We start from the raw sequence: 22,879 nt of genomic DNA on the forward strand, positions 1-22,879 counted from the left end.
CATTTCTTTCTCCAGGTGGGGGAAGTTTTCTGCCATTATTTCTTGAAATAGGTTTTCAATATCTTGCTGTCTCTCATCTTCTGGTACTCCAATGACTCTGATATTAGTCCGCTTAAAGCTGTCCCAGAGGCTCCTTACACTATCTTCACACTTTCGGATTCTTTTTTCATTTTGCTTTTCCAATTGGGTGTTTTTTGTCGAATCTTTGGTTTGATTCTTGTGCTCCTCTGGTCTGCTATTGGGTATAATATTCTTTATTTCAGTCCGTGTATGCTTACTTTCTAATTTCTTTATAGTAGCATTGAGGGTCTCATTAGTTTTCGTGAGGCTCTGCACAAATTTATGGCAAGCCCTCAAAATTGCGATTCTTAGCTCCATATCCTCCATTTCTGTCATGTTTTTTTGTCTCCGCATCTTTTATGCCTTCTTGGTGCACCCCCTTGTGGTCTCTGTGCGCAGTCTTGTTCTAGCCAAGCCTTAATTGTTGTAGTTAACACTAGAGGGATTTGACCACCAGGCCGACTGGCTGTGGAGATCAGCTGTGGGAAAACTTCAGTCCTCTGGGGAGGCGCTAGTCCAGCCCTTGCCTGAGGCGATCGGCAAATGGCTGTGCGCAGGGTTTGGGTGGGGCGGGCTCAACAGGGCGGGGGGAGGGAGCAGCTATGGCCGCTCTCAGTCCGTCCCCAGGGGCTCTGCCTCTCTGTCCCAACAATCGCTGCAAACCTCGGAGGGGCTGTAGCCAGACAGTCCCGCTTCTCCCGTTTGAGTCTGGGTCCCTAGAGACTCACCCGGATCTGTAGCCCAGAGTCTGAGACTCGCTCCTGATTGAAAACGACAATCGCGCCCTCAGCCGCCAGCCCGCTTTGCGCGCGCACCCTCACCACCGCACCACCGTACCTTTAAATTTTCCACACTGCGCCTCCGCTGAGCGTCGGAATGCTGTTGTTTTTGCTTCTAGTTGAAGAGACTCTCCTCAGCCAGCCTTCCCGTGGTTCTGGTTGATGTCCGCTCCGACTTTTAGTTGTATTTTTGAAGTGGTTGTCCACGGCGGCAGTCTCCGGTGTTTACCTATGCCGCCATCTTCCAAGTTTCCAGTTGTGCCATTTTTATGTTCTAGGTGTGCTAAGCAGGGTTTGTGCCATGTTGCCAGCTATTATGAGGCTTTAGCAGAGCAGCTATTTTTGCTGTCAGCTATTAACTCACCTTAATAGCATAGGGTATAAAGATCCATATATAAAACTTCACAGGTCATTTATATCAAACTTGGTTATAATTGGATTAATGGCTTACTTTCTATAAATATGGATTCAGGAATGTTATGTTCTTATAATTGTGTCTTTAGTGAGATCTATGGGTTTGATAATGACTCCTTACATGCAGCAGCTCTTTTATTACACAGCAACCCCAAGACTGTCATTATGAACCAATCTTCTTCACCCAGCTCCTGAGGGAAGATAAAGGCTACAGGTACCCTCTGGACAGTGAGCAGTATTTCCTGTTTTTAGTATATGAAAGAAGTGCTCTTAAAGAGGAATGAATAGACTTCACAGATTACAATCTGTGCTTTTCTTCCATTTATGCTGTATTTATGTTTGCTGTATTTATGTTCCTTGTGTAATCTCATCTATTCCCATGGCTTTAATAATAATATCTACCTGTATGTGAGAGGTTACAAAATAAAATTTATATCTTTGGCCTTGCCCATTCTTCTGAACTATGGATTCTTGTTTCTATCTGTCTACTTTATACTTTCACCTGAATTCCTGTACCTTAAGTTTAGAGCAAAGAGGTTAAATACAGTCATGTGCTACATAACGTTTCAGTCAATGTTGGACCACATATACAGCAGTGGTTCCGTAAGATTATAATGGAGCTGAAAAATTCCTATTGCCTAATGATGTTGTAGCTATTGTAACGTTGTAGTGGTAACACATTACTCATGTTTGTGGTGATACTAGTGTAAATAAACCTGTGCTGTCAGTTGTATAAAAGTATAGCACATACAATTACAGTAGTGGACTGTACCATCAAGGTTTGTGTAAGTGCACCTAATGATGCATTTCTCAGAGCATATATTCATCATTAAGTAGCAAATGACACTTTGGTAGTCCCCTCTTATTCACGGTTTTGCTTTCTGTGGTTTCACTTTCCACAGTTTTAGTTACCCCTATGGTCAGCAGCAATCCAAAAATATTAAATGGAAAGTTCCAGAAATAAACAATTCATAAGTTTTAAATTGGGCATTGTTCTTAGTAGCATGATGAAATCTCATGCTGTCTGCTTCCTCCTACCCAGGATGTGAATCATCCTTTGGTCCAGTGTATCCATGCTGCATATGCTACCTGCCCTTTACTCATTTAGTCATCTCAATCATCAGATCAACAGTGGCAGTGTAGTAGTAACAATGCTGCATTCAAGTAACCCTTATTTTATTTGATAGTGGCCCCAAAGCCATTCACATACATTTTCTTACAGTATATTGTCATAACTGTTTCATTTTATTAGTAGTTATTGTTTATCTCTTACTGTGCCTAATTTATAAATTAAACTTTACCATAAGTAAGTATGTATGGAAAAAATAGTGTATATATAGGGTTTGGTACTATCCTCGGTTTCAGGCCTCCACCAGAGGTCTTAGAACCTATCCCTCGTGGATAAAGGAGGTACTACTGTAAATGTTTAGCACTGGAGACAGACTGCCTATATTCATTTTCCTGCTTTCACTCTGCCCCTTCTTCCCCTACCCAATTCATTTTCACCATACTCAAAATGGTCTTTTTATAAAGTATAAATCAAATTATTTAAATCTCCTACCTAAAGCTATTCAGTGCTTTCCTAAAATAAAATTCAGATCCTGTACAAGCTAGTCTGTACTTACCTCTTTCACTTCATCTTATTTTCATTTCCCCAACTCATCCTGCTCCAGCCATAATGGCCTTCTGTTTCTAAAACATGCTGGACTTTTTTTTTCTGCTTAGAATGTTCAGCTTCCAGATCTTTATGTATGTGGCTCTCTCTTCTGTTATCAGATTCAGAGAGGCCTTTCCTCATCATTCAGTCAAAAGCAGCCCTCTGCTTCAGCACCTTCTACTTCCTTACTCAGTCTTATATTGATAATAGCAATAATCATGGCGTAGGGTCGCAGTATAGTGTGTGATTATGAACTCCGGAGCAGGCTCCCTAGGAATGAACTCAGGTTTTGTTTACTTACTAGCTCTGGGATGTGAGGGAAGATATTTAACCTTTCTGTACTTTAGTTTTTATCTTATGTGAAATGAGGACAGTAACTTCCTAGTTGTAATGAGAGTTAAATGAATTTAAACTTGAAATGCACTTAGAGCCCATGATTAATGCTCAACCAGTGTTATAGTATTACTAGAGGCCCGGTGCATAAAATTTGTGCACGGGGGGGGGGAGGGTCCCCTCAGTCCAGCCTGCACCCTCTCCAATCCGGGACCCCTCGGGGGATGTCTGACTGCCGGCAGTCGGACATCCCTCTCACAATCCTGGACCACTGGCTCCTAATTGCTCACCTGCCTGCCTGCCTCTTCACCCCTAACTGCCCACCCACCCCCTGCTGGCCTGATTGTCCCTCACTGCCCCCTGCTGCTGGCCAGGTCACTCCTAACTCCCTCCCTCGCCCTGGCCTGGTCACCCCTTGCTGCCCCCCTTCAAACCTAGTCACCCCTCACTGCCCCCCCTGCCAGCCTAATCACCCCCAACTGCCCCCCTCTGCCAGCCTGGTCACCCCCAACTGCCCCCCTGCTGGCCTGGTCGCCCCCAACTGCCCCTCCTGCCAACCTGGTTGCCCCTCACAGCCCCCCCGCCAGCCTGGTCGCCCCACGCAGCCTGCTTGTTCAGTCGTTTGGTTGTCCCTTACTAACCCCCCTGCCGGCCTGGTAGCCCCATGCAGCCTGCTGTTCAGTTGTTTGGTCATCCCTCACTAACCCCCCTGCCAGCCTGGTCACAGGGAGTCATCTTGTGAGGGTGTGAGGGTTAATTTGCATATTACCTCTTTATTATATAGGATATTTGGCATAATATGTAGCACAAAGAACTGGTAGAGGTGTGTGTGTGTAAATAATTGTACCCATCATCCATTCCACCCAAGATTGTTTATCCTCTTGCTTTGTTCCTATTCTCTTTAATGACTTTACTACTCATCTGTTTGCCTAAGATAAAAATTCCAGTTTCCCTGACAGGGAATCGAACTGTGACCTTCTGGTTCATAGGTGGATGCTCAACCACTGAACCATGCTGGCCGGGCTTGCTTTCCCCATTTTAACAACCTTCCCACTGCTTGCTCTTCTTTTCCACTCTGAACCCTTGAGCTTTATTGTTGCCTGAATTCTAGAATATAAATTTGATCATCTCACTTCCCTGCTTAATAAACTTTGGTGATTCCTAATTGCCCATAAATAAAAACCCAAATTTCTTGGTATATTATGTGAGACTCCTTACCTACATGTCCTCAGCTTAGCCTTCTAGTCTCCTCTTCTGCCTCCCCCTTACTGTACTCTGCTTTGGCCATGCTGAATTTCTCACTTGCCCCAGACTTGCCATGTGGTGACATGTCTTTGTACATTTGCTCATGCCTTTTCCTTAGCCTTCCCTGGTCCTCCCCATTAGCTTCTCCTTTTTATTCTGCCTGGTTATTTCCTACCCATCCTTTGAGATCTGTAAGGCCCTCCACGATTTCCTTAGAGGAAACACTTTCCTCATGTTCTTCCCTTTGTTCTTCTATCATATTGTTTTAAAGATCACGTTGTATACTGACCAGTTCCATGACTGTAACACCCAGTTAATCTATCAGCTCCTTGGAGCTAAGACATTTTTAAAAATGCATCTGTTTGTGTGTGTGTGTGTGTGTGTGTGTGTGTGTGTGTGTGTGTGTGTACATATATATATTAAAGGTGTGTGCATGCATTTGTCTTCTCTGGATCCTTGCAAAGGGAAGGTGTCCTTATATTCTAATTCTCTATATTGCTACTTGGAGGAACTGACCAAGAATTAAGATTTTGAGCTTTCTTGAAAGTTAAAGTATAAAGGATTTAAGAGGGCAGTGAATCGGATTTCTGGCATTTTCTCCACATGAGGAAAGCAGAAGGATTTCCTGAAATTTTCATACACTATACTAAAGATTGGGAGTTACAAAGGGAAAAGAGGAGGCAACCTTAGAGCTCCCCTGGCTCCTAGATAAGGTTTCTTGTCTGAGTCTCCTTTCTTGAATCAGGTTTTCCTGCACTTACCTGTGTCAATGCTGACTCTGAGTATGGCCCCTTCCCGTTCACAGGTCTGTTCTTCCTAAACTGTGTTTTAAGACATGCTTGTATCACTGTCACTACTCCTGGCTCTTGTTTTTTTCAGCAGCACTTCTGGTCTTGCTGGCCTTGGCTGTTGTCCCTTCTTGACCTACGCTGGCCTTTTTTGTTTCTCATGATTCTGCTCTGACAAACGCCATGATTCCTGGTATTTGACCCCAGCCTGATCCAATGAGTGATTCTGCTTGCCCTTTGGTTTTCCCGGAAGGGGAACTTGTAGACTGTCAGGGGAGCCTGATGATACCCTGGGGCCAGACTGTGACAGCCAGGTGTGCTCAGGCCCCTTAGCCGCCTGAGGGGCCCTTCTCTGGATATTCAGCTAATTGGAGATGGACAGTTACTGCAGTTTTCTGTCAACTTGTCTTTATTGTATTGATAAGATATTTTAGGAGCCTGCAATGCATGCTAATGACTACGCAATAAGCTTGTCAGAAAGATTATGAACTGCAGGAGAACAAGGATAATGTCTTCTACTCCTTTTGTTTTCCTTCCTCATAGCCCCTCGGCATACCTTAGTCCTCAATAACTGTCATCTCAGTAATAATTACAGGATGGCTGGATCACAGTTTTTTGTTTTGTTTTATTTTGTTTCAGATTGTTCCTCATGCTGAGAGAGACTGTTTTAACTACAGGGAAAAATGTATAGATAGTTATTAGTCCAGAGATTTTAAAGTTTGCTTTTTTCATTCATAATAGTTGTACTCTTTTTTTATAATATTAATAGATTGTTGTTAAGGATATTTTTATTTTGAGAAAAAGTTTTCATCTTAGAATTATTAAAAAAAAAATATGAAATAGCATGTCTTAACGTTTTCTCCTTCCATGAATGTTTAGTATTCCCACTGATGTCATGTAAACTTCAAGGCTGATCTTCTTGGGCAGAAAATTAGGGCATTTCTGCATGGAATTGTAATGATATATATTTATCAAATAGAATGAAATTTATTCCATAGTAAAAGAGGAATCCACCCTCATAGGCAATGAGTATGTTTAAATGGGTCAGCTCTTTTTGGAGATTTACCCCAAAGGGGAATCTTTTCCTCTTCAATTTACATATGCTGCCCAACACTCCAGTTGTTTCTGTTAAGAATTTCTAGATATCTCAGCAAGAATTTTCAACACTACAATTTTGACTACAAATGCCTACTTAAATAAAATACACACACAATCTTCCCTTAAAATTGTATTAATAATATGAGCTATTTTTAAACTCTGCTCTCCATTTGCTACAAAAGCAAATTCTACCTTAATATTTTTAAAATATGTTTTTATTGATTTGAGAGAGAGGAAGGGAGAGGGATAGAGAGACAGAAAGATCGAAGAGAGAAACGTCAATCAGCTCCTGTGCACCCTCTGCTGAGGATGGAGCCTGCAACCCAGGCATGTGCCCTGGTGAGGAATTGAACCAGTAACCTCTTGGATCATGGGGTCAACACTCAACCACTGTGCCACACCAGCTAGGCTCTACCTTAATTTTTAAATAGAATTTTTGGGAGGTAGAAGAAGAATGTCTCCAAGGGCCTCAATTCTTTTCTAGTTCCATTGTCCATGTGACCTTTGTCTATAAGGGGGAAATTGTGGCTTTTTACAATTCTTATAAATATTGAAGCACCTTATATTTTGTGAATAAACCAAGATGAAACATAACATAGCTTGTATTTTTTCTATTCCTCAATATTAGACCCCGAAACAAGTACCTATGTGATGTTTAAGCACTAAAATTTCGTATTTAAATTTTTCCTTATTTCACATAAGTAGCATTGTTTCCTTTTAGTTGAAGATGCCTGTTGATTTGTGCATGAGTTAGACGAGATGATCATATATACTTTTTATATTTAGTACACTAAAAATTGAGCTTTTGGTTCATAGTTCTGGTTCAAATTTAGTTTTCACGTGTGTGGTTAAAACAGACACTCTCTTTGGTTGTCATTTGCCTGGAGGATCTATCTGGTCTATAGTTTCCTGCAAGGCTACTTTACCTTGAAAAATGATCTTTGGAAGTTTCAAAATACTCTTGAGCTTGTGTCTAAAACATACTAGTTGGTTTTTGATAAATATCCATTTTGTGTATTCATATCTTATTTTCTCACATCTTGTTTTTTTTTTAATTTTCTCTCCGTGTTTCTCTTAGCAAATGTATGTATTAATAAATATCACAACAATGCTAGTCCCTTGACTGTTTAAACAGACTTTGAGCTCAGTAAACCTAGCTTGCATTCTACACTATTCCACAGTATAAATAGGTACTGATATTACTTAAGAAAGGATCTCATGTTCATACTGCATAACCTTGAACAAGAGACAACCTTTAAAACTTCTCATTTCTCATCTTTAAAATAACCGATTTTGCCCACTTGGTGTGGCTTAGTGGTTGAACGTCAACCTATGAACCAGGAGGTCATGGTTCCATTCCCAGACAGGGCACAAGCCTGGGTTGTGGGCTCGATCCCCAATAGGGGGTGTGCAGGAGGCAGCTGATCAATGATTCTCCTTATTGATGTTTTCTCTCTCTCTCTCTCTCTCTCTCTCTCTCTCTCTCTCTTTCCCTTCCTCTCTGAAATTAATGAAAAAATATATTTTTTAAATAAGATAAAATTTTGCTTCATAAAGTTGACATGATAATAAAATTAAGTAAGATATATGTCAAGCATATGGCAGTATATTTGATATAAGTCAATAAGTTGTGGCTGCTGCTGTTGTTACTGTCATCATCATTGTCAATAGTTGCCTCACTGCTGTTAAAGGTTTATCTTTACACATACTCTTGGTTCCATCCCAAAAGTTCACTTTCCTTTTTCTTTTTCTTTTCATTATATGCCAGGGAATAAAAACTTTGTCTTGCATCTTCAGGAGGGAAGACTATAAGAAAGTCTTCCTGTTCTCTTTCAGTATGCCTCATATTATTTAATACGAGAGGCCCAGTGCACAAATTCGTGCACAGGTGGGGTCCCTCGGTGTGGCCTGCAGGGATTGGACCGAAACTGGCAGTCCAACGCCACCTGCCACTCCTGCCTGCTGTTCTTGTTTATGCCTCTCCCGCTTATCCCAGTCCCGCTGTACCTGTTGCGGGCTCACACCCAGTCAGTCCTGATTGGGAGAGGCTTGCGCTGCCATAGCAGTGCTCACCAGCCTTGAGCCCTGCCTCTGGCGCCCGTCCCGAGGTGGGTGGGAGAGGGCCTGGATGTGATGGCCCTTGGATCTGGATACATCCTGCTGATGTTCGCACTGGTTGTCGGGAGCCACCTGGTGGCCACTTTTATATCGTTTCTTCCTTGCGGAGCATCTAAGGAGGGGAAGCAGCCGCAGTACCTGAGGCAGACTTCCAGGAGGCCCATGGCGCTGTTGGGATCGTGCTGGTGGCACTGGTCCATCGGTGCCTGGCTCGTTCTCTGGAGATTGAACCTACAGGACTACTGAGGGAGTAAATTGCTGCTGCCGGGCTGGTGGGCCACAGGGACGGGTTGGTCAGCTAAGCGGCATTCCCACTGTGGGAGCGCACTGACCACCAGGAGGCAGCTCCTGCATTGAGCTTCTGCTCCCTGGTGGTCAGTGTGGGTCATAGCAACCGGTCATTCAGTCATTAAGTCACTTAGGCTTTTATATATATATATATATACACACACACACACACACACACACACACACACACACTAGAGGCCCGGTGCACGAATTCGTGCACAGATGGGGTCCCTTGACCTGGCTGGTGATCGGGGCGATCAGGGCCATCTTGCCCAGTCCGGGGGGGGGCTGCGAGAGTTTGGCCAGCCAGGGGGAAGGGACCACGGGAGGTTGGCTGTGGGAGTGCACTAACCACCAGAGGGCAACTCCTGTGTTGAGCGTCTGCCCCCTGGTGGTCAGTGCACATCATAGCTACTGGCCAGTTGACTGGTCGTTCAGGCGACTGATCATAATAGTCGCTTAGGCTTTTATATATATAGATAGATATTTTTGTGGAACCAACTTATGTGACTAGGATTGGTCATAGACAGTACATTTATGATTTAAAAATTCTCTAGAAATGTAGCATTTTCATAACTGAATTCCTAATTTTTTAAAAAGAGAAAACCCTCTTGTAGAAGCACTGGCAAGTCATATAGGTCAGCAGTGGATAAAAATGTATAGGCCACTTCTTAAAGTTCCCTAGTATAAAGACAGATACCCCCCTTCTCCAACACATGTGCAAGGATGAAATAGATGTAGGTAATGTACAAACAACTCTTTGAGTTCAGGTGAGAGGGAAAGGCCTCCACCACCAAATACAGTTTTGAGCTCCCTACAGTCCTGGTCCTCTCTGTCCTCTTTCCCTAAAATATGCCCCCCTGTTCACCCTATACACAATGCACAAGGCAGAGCACAGCACTGGGACCTCTCCCTTTTCTTCCCACTCCTGTCCTGAAGAGCTCATTTTACAAGCTACTTAAGAAAGGTATAATTAAAAAGACGAGTTTGTACATTTAAGGAATCTCTAACTGGTGGATTTTACTTGAGGAGAAAATTCTTAGGAAAGTGAAAGGAACAGTGGAAATTTTCCTTCCCTCTGAAACGCTACCTCTCTTCCATGTTTAAAATGAAGATGCTTTCCTAATATCTCTGAAAGTCGGGGAATGAGAAGCTAGACATCTACAGCTATGTAGACAGGCGACTCTACAATAAAATCCCACTCTGTGAATGGGTCATTCTTTCTTAGGGTAAGTGTGGCAATTCTTTAAAAAAATATTTGAGAGTCACATAACTTTACTTGGTTTTCTCACATACTAACCATTACTTTAGGTAATCCTGTGCTTGTTTTAGAGGCACATATACTAATGTTGGTAATCCTCACTTTACATCCTTATAAAGGACCATAAAAATGGTATTTCAAGCTAAAATTATGCAAAGCAATAACAATTAATGGGGAAGATCTCATTGTTCTATAACCTTTAACAATTTTTGTCAAAACATTACATCTCTTATTATTAGTTATAAATGTATATAGAAATGAAAAAATAGTAAAACTAATATTTAGGAAGCTAATGTTTATTTCTTTGGAAAAAACTTACAGAAAATAATCAGTAGTGCTTTCTACCTTATGGAATAACTTATATATGAAGCATCTTTTCTAACACCTAACGAACTGTCCTACTCCTGAGTTTGCATCAGCTTCCAGCACTTTATCCTTTGTGCTTTCCATGTCATGAAATATTTCCATTTTGCTTTAATGTGAAGTTTTTTGCTAGCCTGTTACTTCCTCTAGACATCTTTATTCTTTTCATCACAACCGCTTTTCTCATTTATGTCAATAAGTTTGCCTCTCCCAAGTTCCTCGAGCATATCTAGGGGCTCTCGAATGGTGACAGGCTCAACATTCCCATGATCAGCTATTCTTCTATACTTACATTTACATTTGATTCTAATTTCACTTCTAGAGTTAATCACCTTTCATTTCTTTACTGCTCCTTCAACTTTGTAGGCTAATTCTGCCTTTTGATTATCCATTTCTGTAAAATGTCATGTGGCAGCACAACTACATGGTTTGCTGTTTGTGTGTGAACTGAATAACAGATCAGTGACCAGTCACTTTCAGACTTTGAAAACAATGATCTGATTGGTGATTTATCATAATACACATCTGCTATTTATTAGTGTTTTGTAAACTGAAAGCTAGCAGTGAAAAATTTACTTTAATTTGAACCATGTTGTTAAGTGACTGGTGTTATTTAATTAAACTGTGCCAGCTGAAATTTGCGCATATCAGAACCGTGTACAGCAAGGACATCAGCATTGAAAATCTATCAGGCTGGATCACAAAGCTGGTCCAGACCCAAAGGTTTCTTTCACTTTGTTTCACAATTACTTTAGCTAGCAAGTGAGGGAAAGATATAAAATCAAAGATGCATGGAGGCGGGTAGCTCACTTTGCCGGTGTCCCTTTTGTCCCTCAAGATGATGTTTCTAAAGTTGGGTGGTCTCAGTACCGGCTGTGCTTGCTGTATTTTCCTTTTGTTGGAGATGCCTTTGAGAACTAGAGAGGCAACATAAATTCTGGCATTTGTTCTTTTACTACATTTGCTTTCTTCTAACCTCCTTCAAACATAACCTGATCCTCCTGTGTGATGGTCTATAAGTAAATGTGGTCATGGGAACTTTTCTTTGTTGGAGGTGCCCTTGAAATAGTTATAATACCTCAAAGGTGAAACCAATAGGACTTTAATTTCTTTTCTAGTAGGGACAGGAATAATCTTATATTTCTGTAGCTTTTTGGACAAGGGGAGCCCTCAACCAGAACGTACATACACATCAGTTAGCATTGCAAGATGAGAAATCCTTTGAGCTTCTCCTGGATTCTAGCAGAACGCACTTCCGATATCAGTTGCAGTTCCCATTCTGCTCTTCGATGTTTTCTCTAACATAATGAAGCCTTTGGCCATCACTGCTACTTTGAAAATCAAAGCCTTTTGGTCTCTAATGGAATGTTTATGAAAATACTCCATTTTGAAATTTGCTCAGGAAAAGGAAGTATGGTAAATGATGTTAGAAATCCCTCTGGCTTGCCTTGGCATTGATTCATTTAATGAGATGTACTCTGGAAATATCTGGAATTAGTGTGAATAAGAGAGTATTAAAACCCAAAGGTAAATAAGCTCTTATCCTCATTGTTTTCTTCCTTGGAAGTTTAGCATCATATATGCATTCCTAATTGTTATTTCTGTGTGATCAAGTAAATTGCTCTTTGCCAAATTTAATATTGGTATCTAAGGTAAGCTAAAAATCTCTAACACCTATGTCAAAAGTCTCATCTGTTTAGCTAAGGTGAAAGTGGAAGTGTGTTTTTTTTTTTGGATGGAGCATTGTAGATCGGCAAGCCTGTAGTGGGAAGGAAAAAACAAAACAAAAAAAACAACTATACTGTTATATGTCATGCTCTGTTGCTTTTCTTGGTGTCAGTGAAAAAACAGTAGTCTTATGTATGAAACATCTAGTTTAGTAATATGGTGACTCATAAATCTTACATGTAAAAGAGGCCTAAGGACCTTTGGCTTATCCTGTGGTATTGGCCCTATCTTGATGTAAGACATTGGTGTGTCTTAAAATAATAAAATAACATTCATTCAAGAAATATTTAATGGAGAATTGCTTCTTTACCAGGAATTATTCTAGGGAGCTAGCAGTAAATATAAGATGGTCAAACTCCTCGCTTTCCTGGATTCTAATGGAGAAGAGAGAGACAGAAAACAAGTAAATTACATAGATTAATTTATCAGTTCCATGGCTTTCATTATGCATTTCTGTTCATTTGTCCATCAGCATAGGTCCCTCAGTAACATGGTAAAATGGTCTGATCACTCCAAGTATTACAGACTTGTAAAGTATTAAAATGGAATTGAGGGCAGTGACCTTTTAGAAAACAGTCAGCTCTATCAGTGACATCTGCTTGCTTGTTCTTCTCATATGCATGCTCCCTTGCTGGCCTTTGTTGTTTGTTCTCATGGCACTTCAGCTTTCTTTTAGAAGTAACACAAAAAATATGGTTAGGGCTATCATTTTGACTTCAACTCCAAACCATTTTTTAACTTCTTTTAAAAACATCTAGGGGCACCTCTGGCCAGGTAGCTCAGTTGGTCAGAGTGTTGTCCAGATACACCAAGGTTGCAAGTTCCATCCCCAGTCAGGGCACATACAAGAATCAACCAATGAATGCATAAATAAGTAGAACAACAAATTAATGTTTCTCTCTTTCTCTCCCTCCCTCTTTCACTTTTCCTCCCTTCCTCTCTCAAAAAAAAAAAATCAATAAATTAAAAAACCACATGGTGCAAATATAGCATCTTACAATGACATTTTGTGTGAAGATGTCAAACAAAACCTGGAATAAGAAGCTTACGATATTTTGAGAAATGTTCCTTATTTGTCAGGATAAGCCTCTGAGTTCCCAAGGACATCCCTTCTGTAACAGACACTATTTAGTAACAATATTTGATTTGATTTTAAATCGTTTGGTATTTTTCATTTGAGGATAGCTTTATCATAAAAATTACACTTAAGAAAAAGCAAACTTTATCTTGGCAGACAAATTTAAGGCTGTCACTTTGCTTTGTGCATTAAATAAACATGCTACACAATTTTTCCATTTAAAAATATGTGGATTATTTGATTATATCAGAGTACTAACAGTCAAGAACTCACATTATTGCTGAAGGCATTAAAGATCTTTGTCCACTTTTTAAAATTATCTTACAGAAACTACAGCTTTGTCAAATACAACATTTATAAACCAAAAATTTTTTTTTTAACAAAGAAGGAAACACTTCTATTTTATTCATTTAACCAAATACTCATCATGGTAAGCTTGGTCTTTAAAACAGTGAGGCTTGTTATTTTAGTTGCTTTTGTTTTCGTTATACCTATGTTTTTTTGCTTTTCTTTTTAGAGGTTGAAGGGAGTATGCTCTTTCTGAGAGTTCAGTTAATTGCAGTGAATTGATCAATATTCGGCAACAAGTCTTTTAAGGCCCTTTTTAACCTTGAGATTTTATGAATCTATATTTACCTTTGCCCTGCTTTTTTCCCTTGATGACAAGAGCCAGGATCATATCAGGGATAAACTGGAGAGAATTGAGCTAGTGTAGGAGGACGTGATAGAGCATGTAGTGGTGACTCTAAAAGGTACAGTTACTGTTGGTTTCTTCCCTTTTATAGTTTTTAAAAAATATTTCATACATTTTATTCATTGTAATTATTTTTATTATGGGGGGGGTAGAGAAAAAAATAAACCCATAAACAAAAAGCATTTGTAAAAAGTCACCTTCTTAAGTACCTTCCTCCAAGAAGACGACCCCTGAATTCTTCATGTTTCAATATGTAATTAATTAAAGCAGTGATTAAGAAAAGAACTTTTGTGGAGAGAAGTTATTTTTTTATGGGGTTAAAATATAAGGCTTATGTTTATTGACTCATAGAAGCAGTATTTGTTGTTGTTTTTTAAAGAGAATTTTCCTTGGTGGCCAGATGGAATTTAAGGTAGACATTTTATGGCCCTTAAGGTGGGGCAGTCTATTGATTTTTATATCCTCAGCTCTAGCCCATACTACTAGTTGCTCAAAACTGGGCTGAACCCAATACCCATTGTCGTCGTCCTCCTCCTCCTCCTCCTCCTCCTCCTCCTCCACCTCTACCTCCACCTCCACCAGAGGATTAAATAACTTCCTAACTTTTCCATTACTTTCCTGGAGCTTATACTCTAATGGGGAAGAGAGAGACAGAACACAAATAAATTACATGGATTAATTTATCAGTTCCTATCTTTTCCATTGATTCTCAAAAAGAGTGGAAGGGAGAGGGAGAGAAAGAAAGAAACATCGATGTGAGAGAGGCACACCAACTGGTTGCCTCCCGCAGGTGCCCTGACCAGGCTGGGGATTGAGCCATTGAGCCTGCAACTGAGGTATGTGCCCTTAACCAGAATCAAACCTGGGACCCTTCAGTCCGAGGGTCAGTGCTCTATGCACTGAGCCAAACCGGCAAAAACCCAATCAATACCCATTCTTAAGGCAATTGAAAATAAGATAATCCCAAGTAAAAGGAGTGAATTTTTGATGTGTTCTTTTTCAGTTACTCTCCAAAGTGTTCCTTTTCAGAAAGTGTGAAAATGTTTTTATGCGTAATATATTGTAACCACAAGCACTGACTTTATATTTCAGAGTTGGAGGAAATGAGATTGATGTTTCACATAATTGTAAAATGCCAAAAATAAGTAGAACTGAAATGAGTTAAAGCCCAGTGTTCAGAAAGGCCAAGTAAAAGCTTCAGATCAACGGTGGCTATAATTGAAAGGATCCAAATAAGTATTTAAAACCATCCCTGCTGGGACTGCTAGGATTTCTGAATTTCAAATTGGCATTTTATGTTTGACAAGGTGACATTGTATAAGAAATGTATTATAAAACACTGCTGTACGATAGGAAAATGATTGAATGTAAATATTTCAAGATGTGGACCACTGTTCAAATGTTATCATAAATCTTTGCCATTGTTTTAGGGGATAACTCTTCATGCATATATGAGATGAATTGATAGAGCTAGTTCTTAGAAGGGAAATCTTCAGCGAGTTTCTGCCTCTTCTACCACTAGTCTGATTTGACCACAAAAGTACTCTTTAAATCTTTGCCATGTTATTATATGCTTATTGTTAAATAAGTGGGGAAAACCCTTATTTTTCTTTTTTCTTTTTCTTTTTTTTTTTTTTTACTACATCTGGCATTGCTTTGTCCTCTTCATTGAGTGGCTGAAATATCACATGTGAAATTAGAATGGGCTGAGACAGTTGGCACTCTTAAACTTTGAAAAGTAAGGCTAACTGTCCTTCCATTCCTTGCAGGTTTGGAAGGTTTACAGTAGCTGCTCTTCAGTCCAAAGTAGAACAGTATGAACGTGAAACCAATCGCCTCAAGAAAGCCCTGGAACGAAGTGATAAGTATATAGAGGAACTAGAATCTCAAGTTGCACAGCTAAAAAATTCAAGTGAAGAGAAGGAGGCTATGAATTCCATTTGCCAGAGAGCACTTTCTACAGATGGCAAGGGGTGCAAAGGCAGTGAGGAGGATATGGCATCAACGAATCAAGGAGATGGTGCCAGAAAGCAGCTTGGCTCTTCGACCCCAAGTTCTCACCTGACACAGCCTTCTAACAGTTCTGCTCGGCAGGAAAGCACCAGCAAAACAGAACTAAATTGTTCCAAGAACAAAGACCTATATCAAAAACAGGTGGAAATAATGTTAGGTGTAACTGATGCCAGTATGGATACTTATTTGGAAAGAGAATGGGGTAATAAGCCAACGGATAGTACTCCCTACAAAGATGAACTTTATGATCTTCCAGCTCCTTGCACTCCTTTGTCCCTTAGTTGCCTTCAGCTCAGTACTCCAGAAAATAGAGAGAGTTCTATGGCCAAAGCAGGAAGTTCCAAAAAGCACTCAAACCATCTCAGAAAATTGGTGTTTGATGATTTTTGTAATTCTACAAATGTATGTAATAAAGATTCTTCAGAAGATGATAAAAGTGAAAATGAAAAGAAATCAGAATGTTTTACTTCCCCAAAGACTGGGTTTTGGGATTGTTGTTCCACAAGCTATGCCCAAAGCTTGGATTTTGAAAGTGCAGAGGGGAACACGATAGCAAATTCTGTTGGAGAGATTTCTTCAAAACTGAGTGAGAAATCGGGCTCATGTTTATCTAAGAGGTTGAATTCTATTCGCTCTTTTGAAATGAATCGGACAAGAACATCCAGCGAAGCCTCAATGGACGCAGCTTACCTTGACAAAATCTCTGAGCTGGATTCAATGATGTCTGAGTCAGACAACAGTAAGAGCCCTTGTAATAACGGTTTTAAGTCAGTGGATTTGGATGGGTTATCAAAGTCGTCTCAAGGCAGTGAATTTCTTGAGGAACCAGATAAATTGGAAGAAAGAACTAAGCCAAACCTTTCCAAAGGTTCTCTAACTTCTGATCAGTTAGAAAATGGAAATGAATGGAAACCGTCTTCTTTTTTCCTCCTCTCTCCATCTGACCAAGAAATGAGTGAAGAATTTTCACTCCATCCCAGTTCTAACTCAGGAACTAATGAACTCAAACCCCCAAGCTGTTTATTTCAGACCGAGTTTTCCGAGGGTGTTTTGTTAAGCAGTTCACATAGGCTGTTTGAAGATCAAAGGTTTGGGTCATCTTTGTTTAAGATGTCCTCAGAGATGCAAGGTCTTCCTAACCACCTTCAGTCTCCTTGGTCTACTTCTTTTGTGCCTGAAAAGAAGAATAAAAATGTGAATCAATCCACAAAAAGAAAAATCCAGAGCAGCCTTTCCAATGCTAGCCCATCAAAAGCAACTAAAAGTTGACTCATTAGGAAGCTGCCATTTATGTTTTTGTCCAGAGAGGAATACAAGTTTTTAAAGTTACCTTTTTCCCCCTCATAAAAGTTCTGTACAATTTTGAATTGGTAATCTTTAGTCAACTGTCAAGTCAGAATGGTAGATTAGCCTATACCCAGAATACTTTTGTTCATTTTGAAGAGTTTCTTCATTTTCAAATGGGAATATTTTTGACCAGAAGGTAGGCAGAGGGTTTCTTTTAAATGAATATTATATGTATCTGGTTTGGGTATATTTTGTTTTGAATCTTGATTTAACTATTAGATACAATGGCCTATTAATGAGCCTCAGTTATCTTCAGAACTAGGATTTCTTAAATAAAACTGTAAGTGTTCTCTACACACTGCTCATGACACTTGAGTTTCTTTAAAAGATTGTCCTAGGGTGGACATTATTTTGCCCCCTTTTATTTATATCTAGTAGTGGCCTTTTATACAAGGCCATCATGGAGAAATAGCACTCTAACCTTAGACCAATATTAAATTACTTTTTTTTAGATTTTATGTGTATGCATTTTTAATATTGTGTTCAGTTTTTGTAAAAACATTTTGCTAGTATGAAAGAATACATTTCTATATGAAAATATTTGTTTTATGTCAGATAACTTTCCTTTGTTCATCTTTTTGTGTGTAGTGAAAAATCAAAAATTGAGCCTACTTTGGAAAGAAGGCATGGAACAGTTGGGTTTGGAGGAGCCTAAACATGGTAGCCTCATTGTTCCAGATAGACAGGTGCAAAAGCACTCACTAACAAGTTCTTGATCCACTCATGTGGATCTGCCAGGGAAGCTTTTTTGGAATGATCAAGTTCTTGTTTGCATGTTACTGTTCTTTGTAAAAACTCTATGCATGGTAGCTTTCTTGCTTGCACTGTTTTTCTTAAGAAAAAGACGTTTCAATTGGCTAATGGAATATCTTCTAAGTAGGACTTTTTTTTTTAATGAAGAGTGTTAAGGTGAGAATAGGTGAGCTAAAGCACAATTTATAATTTAGGCTCTGAAAAAGTTTGCTCTCAACATGTTTGGTATAGCTATATAGGCTTTTAAAAAATGGTTTAATATGCTAGTGACTTGCTTAGCTAATGTGCACTGAACATTTTACGTTGATATCATACTATTTTATGTTAATACTGCATGCTTTTCTATGTGAATTGAATAAAGGATGCCATAGCACTGTAATCCTTGATATTGTCTCAGATATTGAATTAGCCTATAAAGATCAGTCAAACTTATCATTTTTAATGGATCTTACAATATAAGGGTTGACAAACTATGACCCATGGACCAAATCTGGCCTGCATCTGTTTTTATGAAAGGCCTATGAACTAAAACGAGTTTATATATTTTTTAATGTTTTTTTAAATGCAAGGAATATTCCATAACACAGGAAAGTGATAAGTAATTCGAATTCCAGTGTTTCTGTATAAAGTCTTATTAGAACACAACTACTCATTTGCTTACATATTATCTATGGCTGCTTTTGCACTGCAGTGGCAGAGTTGAATAGTTGTAACAGAGGCCATATGTCTCACAAAGCCTAAAATACAGAAAAATGTGCTGACCCTGTCAGACTCAGGATTCAACAAAACCATAAAAGTAAAACAAATCGCTTTTATGATTTGGAGAATCGTGCCCTCCACTTTTAGAACTAATAAGCCAAAATAAAAATTTTAAAGAGCTAATATAAAGCATTTTTTTTGTTTTATCATACATATTTTCCAAAAAGTATTTATGTGTCATTTTATCTTTCTGATATGTTAAAAGCTAATGGATACTTTCAGAGATATTAGCAGTTTAAGTACCTTTGACAATGTGGTTATACATTTGAAATCTTATTAAATGTAGAAATCTAATTTTTTTCTGAATAGAATAAATTTGGGGGTAAGCCTCTTATTCTGTCTGTAACTTTTCTGTGTCATGAATGTATCAGTTTTCAATTCAAATATATACTGACACTGTGCAATGGAATCCAGTGTGTAACCTGATTTACTAATGCCTACCTACAGTGAGAGTGTCTATATTGGACCGGAGTATTTCCCAGCCACTTTAGAAACACTGCTCCATCCTCCCCAAAACAACATTTCATATATTAAGTTAATCAAATCTGTAAATTTCTCAGTTGAAGAGTTTTATTTTAAATACAGTCTCATTTGTCCTCTTTGCCATAATCTATGTCATGACAAATATGGTGGTCTCATTTTTTTTTAATATATTTGTTATGTACACAGACTAAAAAACAGCCACCATCTTTTATTGAATCCAAGTAATTTGCTAACCTATCTCATAATCCTCTTTTCAAATTCTGTGAGCCAACTATTATCTCCAGTTCACAAATACGTGAATTGAGGATTAGTGGTCAAATGCATCCGGAATGGGATAGAACTGTTTGCAGCTGAACCGCTAACTCCAGAGCGTGTACTCTTCCTCCCTTATGCATGGGAGTTCACATTTCTAGGCCAAAGAATGAATGGAGATGAAATTTCCAAGGGTTCTTTTAAACATGTTTTGGAAGTATTAGTGTGTTTCTTTTTCAAATAAAATTTGATTCCTGCCTATGTTCCTGGATCTGACTCTACTCCTAAGTGGAAGCTCAATGATGGGAGTGTGTATGTGCTACTTTTAAGTTTATAAACATTCACATTAACTCTGACACTTTTATGAATTTAAAGACAGCAGTAAGGCTATGTTAGAAAAAGATGCACTAGTGATAAAGGAAGCAGACACTTATTAGTTCATGTCTTTATAAAAACAGCATCTGTTGACTGCTCATCTTTCTAAAATGCTATACAGTGTGACATGCTAGATTTTTTCTTTACATGACCTTTAGCTTTCATCATTTAACTTTCAAAATCTACATCCCATCGAAAGCAAGTCTTTTTCCTGTTTTAATGGATCAACTGAGACCAAAACTCAAAATGGTAGACCCTTAATTTCAAATCTGCTTTGTTTTCCTCTAATCTCTTTTTCATTTACCTTGGTTTGAAACAACTATAGGTAACACTTGAAAAGGGTAGAACTTGGATCTTGAACCCTAAGGTGTTTCAGGAACTCGTTTCTATAATACCTCAATGCTTTCAGTTTTTCAAATATATGCACTAGATTTTTTTTCCCCTTTGCTTTTGACCCAGTGAATATTTGAGAACATCAGATTAACAGTTTAACTTTATTGAACGTAGCCTATTAGATTAGAGGGGTTTCCCAAAGCCTCCTAAGAAGGTCTTTCATTCCTATTTGTGGGAGTCCTACAACATAGTCTTTGCCCATCACGATGTAACCTGATCCTTATAATACTTGGCAGAGAGAAAACCTTTTAAGCAATGATCTCAGAGTGCACAGTGAACATTTATTGCCTAATTCTCGGAACCCTACTCTGAGCGAGGAAGCATCTGTTAAATGCAGATTTCTTTTGAGAACTCATCTGGAACTCAGGCTAGGGTGATTTTGTTTTATATGACAGGCAGGGTAGAATACCCTGAATTGAAGCTACACTTCTTGAAAGATGGTAGGTTCCTGGGTCTGCTGTGTTTTAACAGGGAGCAGACCTCCTCTAGTAAATGTTAGTTGGATTAGGCAAGTGTGTAGAATCATGGGCCATCCGTGACACATAATTGGGGGTGGAAAGGTCCAATCCCTAAGGACAAGAATTTTACATAGGCATTTACTGAGACTTTCTGCGAGGAGGGAGGACCTAGTTCTCCTCCATTATCATTCTTACAACATATCCATCGGTAAATGGAAAAGTGCTCCTGTTGGAGAGAGCGTGGAGCAGAGAGGAAGCCAGATGGCTTCGCGTTGGTACTATTTGTATTGGGTCTTTAAGGATGAATAATAGTTAAGTGTGGAAGAGGGCATTTCCTGCGTGGCCACTATGCTGGCTGGGACGCCTATTTAGCCTACTCCTAGAAGAGGTGCAGAAGGAACCATTCTCTAAGGTCAGGGTTCCCGATTGAAAAAGGTTTCCAGATGCTCCAGCCTGAGCTTGCAAGTTTGTCTTTGCCCCGCCTTCTCCCGCGGAGCATCCCCGGAGACTCCAGGCTGGCCCTCGCCGCGAGGGCCGGCGGCCGCCTGATGGCGAGACAGTGACTCCCTGGGCGCTGCAAGGCTCAGGAGGTGGCTGGACTGGCCCATCATCTGTCCATTAAGCCGAGGCTTGGCGCTCCGAAGGCCGGAAGGCGCGACCTCGCTTCACTCACAGGGTCATCTTTGTGCTGGGGTGGGGGTGGCTGGGGGCGGGTGAGAGCTGGCCCGCCGACAGGGCCCTGAGCCGTCTTTCCTCCCCGTGGTCCCAGCGAGCCCAGCCTTCCCGGATTCCCGCATCCAGAACCGCTTCCCCCCTCCTCCGAAGGAGTCTACCGGGAGCGCAGACACGCCCGGTGCCCCTCGGGCCGGAGTTTCCAGCGCTTTGGAGGGCGATCTCAGCTGGTCCCGCCCCGTCCCCACCCGCAGAAATGACTGGCGCTGCGGTTTCCTTTAATTTTATGACCACTCACGAACCTGGCGATTAAGACGCCAAACCAACAAAGAGTTTTCTTTCCACCTTAACCTTGCACACAATCCTTTAACAAATTAATTAATCCTAATGAATTAACACTTCATTTATTTAAACGCGCTACAGTCCATGAATTAAATTTTCATGCAGTGATTAAAGGCTGTTAAAATATGCATGATTTCGTTAAAATTTTATAATAAATCAGGGCAATGTGTTACATGACAAGGCAACTATTTCCCGGTCCCTCGCAAGGGGCTTTGATTTGTGCGGGCGGCGGGGAGGAGGGGCGGCGGCGCCGGCGAGCACTGGAGCCGGGCGACGGGACCCAGCTGCCCACTCCGGCGCGGGGACCCGCGGCTTCGCGCTTTCCTCCGCCGCTTCTGAGCCCTTCGGGGGATCCCGCTCCTGCAGGCAGAGCTGTGCCGGCGGAGGGCCACGGAGCCCGCCTCCCGGCCCCGGGAACCGCGCTAGCGGCTGGGCTGGGGGTCCGCTGCTGTGGATCTGCGCCCGCGGAGCTCCCTCCGACCAGGGCGCGCGTGCGTCCGGGGCGCTGCTGCGGGCGAGGCGGCGGGCAAGCGAAAGGGAACTTAGATCTCGTCGCGTGGGGTCCTGGGCGGGCGTGTCCGTGGCAGAGCTGGTTTGTTCGTTGTTTTTATCCTGGGGAACTCGAAACCCTGGCTCTAACCAGCGCGCTCTTGCAGTGTTGAAGCTGCCTGGTCGAGGCAGGGGCGGCTCTGCGTCTCTTGGGGCCTAACCCACAGGGGCCTGTGGCCATACTTAGTGCTACCGCATTGCTCACCTGGGCAACCCTGGCAACTAGCGGGCGGGGAAGGCGTGCCCCTGTTGGGTCGGAGATGTAGTTGTCTTGTGTCACCCCTAGGGCTTTCACAAGGTGGGTGGGTTTTAAGTCCACTGAGAGATTAGGCTCGAGGTATATACAGGGGTGGGCAAAACTGGTTTACAGTTGTTCGTCTATAAAGAATACAATAATTAATAAATAAAAATACAAGGATGAACTGTTTCGCGTACTCACAACTGTAAACCTACGTTCGCCCAGCCCTGCACATAGATCTCTACTTAGGTAGCGCTGAGAGTGATAATGCCCGCAGGGAAGTTTACTGGGACGCATCATCACTGGTGCTGCAAGAGCATCATGGACATCTGGGGGGGGGG

At 40.8% G+C, this 22,879-nt stretch overlaps 1 protein-coding gene across 2 annotated transcripts in view; it reads left to right on the plus strand.

The window, feature by feature from the left end:
- The window catches only part of RNF219 (ring finger protein 219), a 44,266-nt gene extending 25,081 nt beyond the window's left edge, over positions 1-19,185 (plus strand). The window contains exons 5-6 of one of the 2 annotated variants that reach the window (XM_023751718.1): positions 1,384-1,467; positions 15,674-19,185. In XM_023751718.1, coding sequence (XP_023607486.1) covers positions 1,384-1,467; positions 15,674-17,186 — 1,597 coding nt within the window. In that variant the 3' untranslated portion in view covers positions 17,187-19,185. The remainder of the gene's footprint in view (positions 1-1,383; positions 1,468-15,673) is intronic. The other variant, XM_006086059.3, reaches the window with a different exon arrangement.
- The last annotated feature ends 3,694 nt before the right edge of the window (positions 19,186-22,879 follow it).

Source organism: Myotis lucifugus, unplaced genomic scaffold, assembly GCF_000147115.1.
Source record: "Myotis lucifugus unplaced genomic scaffold, Myoluc2.0 scaffold_24, whole genome shotgun sequence".
NCBI classification, from domain to species: Eukaryota; Metazoa; Chordata; class Mammalia; order Chiroptera; family Vespertilionidae; genus Myotis; species Myotis lucifugus.